The 2,667-nt window shown below is 44.1% G+C and overlaps 1 protein-coding gene across 1 annotated transcript; it reads left to right on the top strand.

Moving 5' to 3' along the window:
• The first annotated feature begins 1,315 nt into the window (after positions 1-1,315).
• LOC136269939 (uncharacterized) lies at positions 1,316-1,843 on the top strand. Its single transcript, XM_066065850.1, has one exon. It carries the CDS (start codon positions 1,316-1,318, stop codon positions 1,841-1,843), a length of 528 nt encoding a protein of 175 aa, XP_065921922.1.
• Positions 1,844-2,667: the final 824 nt, after the last annotated feature.

Below are 2,667 nucleotides of genomic sequence, written 5' to 3'. Positions count from 1 at the left end.
CGGAGATAGGGGTGTTGGCATCCTCTATCGTTAGCTACAGCTCGGCGGAGAACTAGGAAGGCTGAACACATAGAGGGTATAAGATAAGAGAAGTGTTGGCATCTTCTCTTGGGTATCGGGCTCTTCGAGGTGTTGGTATCCTCGGTTGAGCATCTTGGCTACGAATTATCTTGGAACTGGGGTATACGAGGCGTTTGAACCTCTGTTGTATAGACCCAGTGGTAGCGCAGATACCTTTGTTACTGAGAAGTAACCTTTTAAAGAGTCACCAGGTAGCACGAAGACCTTGTGCTTGGGCACTTGGTTTGAGACATTGGTTTGGGCCACAGGTCTAAGACATCTAATTCAGACAGTGCTTCGGTTTCATCCAAAGCCTGGTCCAGGAAGACCAAGATCTTGTAAATACGTTGTGTCAATCTGTTTTGTTCTCCGAGGTCTAATTCTACGCAGACCCTTATCCCATAGTAACGTCAGACAGATAGTCTACCCCCTACACGTTACACAAAATTTGGTGGCAGCGGTGGGATATCGGAGAGCTGCAAAACACTGTAATAGGTCATTATGGATGAAGTTGAAAGAGAGATCTCGTTGATAGTTCAAAAGCTGAAGAAGCTTCAGGATAGTTTGGCACAGAGAGACCACTCAACCCATCTGCCCAGAGAAACTACGGAACCTGCTTTATACGACTCTGGGATGGATTCGGGACGTCCATCTATATTACCAAGAAAAAGCGCATCACCAGTGTTGGTAACAAATGCAATGCCTCAGACACAACAGCCCGGTGATAGTACAAGAGCGCAGAGAAGCGAGGTTTTCAATTATGCTGGTATGGGTGCCAAACCAAATCCATCCCAGAGTCGTATAAAGACCTCCCAGGAATGAGTTCTCAGATGATGATTACTTGGAACCGAGAGAAAAAGTTCCTCCTATGACTGAGTTCTTAGAGGATGATAACCTTGCTCCAAGCGTAACAGTGCGCAAAGAACCTAGAGTCAGGTTCCCATCTCCTATTAGAAGAGATGCACAAGACACACGCGAAAAAGCAAACAAGTCTACTGGTGTAAGTATGAAACCAGCCACATATGATGGTTCGATCCCTTGGCAGGACTACCATAGCCACTTTGAAGCCTGTGCAGATTTGAATGGTTGAACAGAGAGAAGTAAGGGCACTTACTTAGCTGTATCGTTGAGAGGAAATGCATTGGGGATTCTTGGAAACTTTCCCAAAGGAGCGATTCCTGATTTTTATGAACTGGTTAAAGTTCTCGAGGAGAGATTTGCTCCTCCAGGCCAGACAGAACTATATAGGGTGCAAATGAAAGAACGTCGGCAGAGAGCAGGTGAATCACTCCCAGAGCTAGCCCAAGCCATTCGTAGACTAGCGAATCTGGCATACCCCACGGCTAATTTAGAAATACGAGAGACCCTGTCCAGAGATCAGTTTGTTGATGCTCTGATAGATTCTGACATGCGAATCCGGATAAAACAATCGCGTCCCACAAACCTCAATGAAGCTGTTAAGTTAGCTGTTGAGTTGGAAGTATTCAACAGGGCTGAACATAAAAGTCATTTAAGAACAACAGTGACTGAAACAGTAAACGAGGTACAAAGTTCAAACGAGAGTGATCTAGCGATGATGATCAAAGACCTCACGAGCAAAAAGCTCCAAAGAGATGTAGATGAAATACGACAAAGAAAGCCCTCGTCTTTGGCAGCAAGTGACGATAGAAGATATCATACCAAGAGAAAAGTCACAAAGTGTCATTACTGTCATAAGCCTGGACACATGCGCAAAGACTGCTATGCTTTAAAGAATCGGAAGTCGAATGCTGGGAAATTTTAAACAGCATGATGAGAAGCAAAGAAAAACAAGTGGTTCAGTAGGTGCTAATACGATTGGTGTGGAGGCAGGAATGTTTCTACGGTCCAGACTTTAAGGCATTGAAGTGAACCTACTGGTTGATACGGGTGCTACTCTGACACTTGTTTCCTCAGCAATAGCCCAAGAATTGCTCATGACCGCATGCCTGCTCTAGGGCTTATGCAGAAGAATGTACTAGATGCAGGTGGGAAAATGTTAAATGTGTCTGGAAAGGGAACGTTTGTTTTGGAGATCGACAATTTTTCATGTTATGTCACAGCCGCTGTAGCTGAAATAACAGTCGATGGTATTTATGGCCTAGACTTCCTAACAGAGTATCGTTGCATGGTCGATGTGCCGAACCAAGAACTTTCTATTGGGAAGTTTAATAAATTTTGCATTGAGAAGAAAGGTCATTTTGGTTGCTTTAGGGTTGTGAATATGAACTCAGTTACGATCCCTGCAAATCAAGAAGTTATTGTGCCTGGTCAGATTTGTGTACCTAAAGGCGAATGTCTCTACAATTGTGATGGCATTATTGAACCTGTGGAGAGAGATAGAAACGACTTACCAGCAATTAGTACCTGTAAGATTGCTAACCCCTCTGACGAATCATGCTTAGTCAGAAAAGGAACGCTCTTGGCTCAGATAACTCCTGTTGAACATGTTGGTATCGTACACAAAAGCGCCACACAGTCCTCAGGCCTTGGTGATCAGTTGAAGAGTGTGTTAGGTCGTTGCAGTGAAGACTTGTCAGATCAACAGAAAGAAGCTGTGTGGAGTCTACTTAGAGAATATAATCATTT

The sequence above is a fragment of the Magallana gigas genome, chromosome 7 (assembly GCF_963853765.1).
Source record: "Magallana gigas chromosome 7, xbMagGiga1.1, whole genome shotgun sequence".
NCBI classification, from domain to species: domain Eukaryota; kingdom Metazoa; phylum Mollusca; class Bivalvia; order Ostreida; family Ostreidae; genus Magallana; species Magallana gigas.
The sequence above is the reverse complement of the archived record's forward strand: the minus strand, read 5'-3'. Positions and strand labels throughout refer to the sequence as shown.

Excerpts from the sequence above, each read along its gene's own strand:
- LOC136269939 (XM_066065850.1), top strand. The coding sequence starts at position 1,316 with ATGAAAGAACGTCGGCAGAGAGCAGGTGAATCACTCCCAGAGCTAGCC.